The sequence below is a fragment of the Sminthopsis crassicaudata genome, chromosome 3, assembly GCF_048593235.1.
Source record: "Sminthopsis crassicaudata isolate SCR6 chromosome 3, ASM4859323v1, whole genome shotgun sequence".
Lineage (NCBI taxonomy): Eukaryota > Metazoa > Chordata > Mammalia > Dasyuromorphia > Dasyuridae > Sminthopsis > Sminthopsis crassicaudata.
The window spans coordinates 402,175,702-402,178,124 of NC_133619.1; the positions used below are offsets into that span (position 1 = coordinate 402,175,702).

At 38.2% G+C, this 2,423-nt stretch overlaps 1 protein-coding gene across 1 annotated transcript; it reads right to left on the reverse strand.

The window, feature by feature from the left end:
* Nucleotides 1-1,194: 1,194 nt before the first annotated feature.
* Nucleotides 1,195-2,136, reverse strand: OR6M1 (olfactory receptor family 6 subfamily M member 1). Its single transcript, XM_074297388.1, has one exon. The coding sequence runs from the start codon at nt 2,134-2,136 to the stop codon at nt 1,195-1,197; it is 942 nt and encodes a 313-aa protein (XP_074153489.1).
* Nucleotides 2,137-2,423: the final 287 nt, after the last annotated feature.

Below are 2,423 nucleotides of genomic sequence, written 5' to 3' on the forward strand. Positions count from 1 at the left end.
TTTATATCTTAATCATGAACCCATTTTGACCTTAACTTGGTATAGGGTGTTAATTGTGAATCAATACCTAGTTTTTGCTATACTATTTTCCAATTTTCTCAGCAATTTTTGTGATATAGTGAGTTCTTATCCCAGAAGCTGGAGTCTTTGTATTTATCAAACAGTAGATCACTATAGTCATTGACTATTGTATCTTGTGAACCTAACCTATTTCACTAATCTATTACTCTATTTCTTAGCCAGTACCAAATGGTTTTGGTGACTGTGTTTTATAATATAGTTTTAGGTCTGATACACCTAGGCCACCATCATTTGCATTTTTTCATTAATTTACTTGCAATTTTTGACTTTTTGTTCTTCCAGATAAATTTTTTTATTATTTTTTCTTATGTATCACCAAAGGTTGGCAATTTTTTTCTGTAAAGGGCCAAAGATTAAATATTTTATCTTTTGTGAACTAATGAAGTCAGGATAACAATTCCCTAGTTCAAAATAAACATGTGATATTCACAATGGTCATTCTATTTGCCAAAAGGTAGATGTATTATTAAATCTACACAAATCATTGGCATTTCTATATGTTATCAACAAATTCTCCTACACTTGTAGGAGATAAGAATAGGGGATACAAGAAGTTCGATCATGAAATATCTATATGACAGGGTATGTTAACACTGGCAGGAGACCGAAGGTGAATATATTTGCTGAAACACAAATATAATTTTGAGGATAATCCTAAATTTTTTATTTTATACATCTAAAATATGATTCTAAGGAGTCCAGAAGGGTTCAATGATACAAAAAAAATTTTAAGAACTCTTGGACAATATCTTCTCTAAGATTTCTTTCAATTCTGACAACCTAGGATGCTGTGATTTCCCTACCCACAAATCAGCACGGATTTTCTAGCTGCTTCACTCAGTGTCAATCAACAAATTTTTGTTGAGTCTCTACTCTGTACCACAGTCCAAGAAACTCTGTATTCACTCAATTTGGCATGACATTTTCTGGATTATCATGACTGATGTGTATGATGTGTTGTTTCTTCTGTTCATCTTATCTGGACAGTTTCAGGCACTTGAATCTGAAGGACTGCAATTCATACAGAGCAGAAATGAAGAGACAAAACATTTTAAAGTCTTAAAATGTGTTCCTGCCCTCCTCCTCTCCCCCTCCCCCCCCACAAATTCAGTATCAAGATTTTCGTGGAAATGAGAAAATGACTCTGGTGATGCTCTCTCTTAGGACTTCTTTTACTTTTTCATTCCTCAAGCTGTAAATGAAGGGATTCAGAAGAGGGGTCACCACCGTGGTAAAAACAGCAGTTACTTTGTCAAAATCCAATGAATAACTCTGATTAGGTCTCACATACATGAAAATGGAACTTCCATAGGCAATGGAGACAACTGTAATGTGAGAGACGCAGGTGGAAAAGGCCTTCTGGCGGCCTTGAGCTGAGGGAATATGCAAGATGGTGCTAATGATGTAGCTGTAGGACACAATGGTGAGGACCAAGGAGCTCAGGACAACCACCGAAGACAAAAGGAAGTTGATAATCTCGATGAGATGAGTGTCTATACAGGCAATTTGTAACAGAGGGGCAATGTCACAAAAGAAGTGGCTAATCTCCTTGTTACAATAGGGCAACCTAGAGACCACAATAGTCGGACACAGAACTGAGAGGAAAGCTCCAATCCAGCACCCCAGAACTAGCAAGAAGCAGACTTTGCTGTTCATTATGATAGTGTAACGCAAAGGATTGCAGATTGCCACATAGCGGTCAAATGACATCACGGCCAGAAGGATAAACTCAACTGTGCCCAGGAAGAAATAGAAATATGTTTGAGTGATGCAGCCTGCAAACGAGATGGTTTTTCTGTCATTAAGGAGACAGGCCAACAACTTGGGGGCTATGACAGTGGTGAACAATATGTCCAAAAAAGACAAGTTACTGAGGAAGAAATACATTGGGGTGTGGAGACGATAATCAGTCCAGATCAGGGAAATGATGATGATGTTTCCTGCTATGGTTAGCATGTATGTTAACAAGAGGACCACAAAGAGAAAAGTCTGCAGCTCCTGGAGCACAGGGAAGGCAACTAGAACAAACTCAGTCACTGTGGTGTAGTTTTCCATGGTCTTTGCTGTGGATCTTGGCTGAACTAGCAAAGGAAGAAAGATCAGTTTATATGTTCATTCTTCAATGATATAGCTGCTATGCAGGGAGTATTCCCTAAGTCAGGAGACTTAGGTTCTTGGTCCACCATTTGAGCCTCTCTCTTCCCTTTCCTGCCTCATCGGACTCCCATCTTTCTTTTAGCCTCATCTCCCACGATGCCCCTTTTTATATTTTTTGCTCCAGAATATCATAATACCCACTTTCCTGAAAAGTCTTTGTTTAAACTCCTTCTTTGCATGAAATG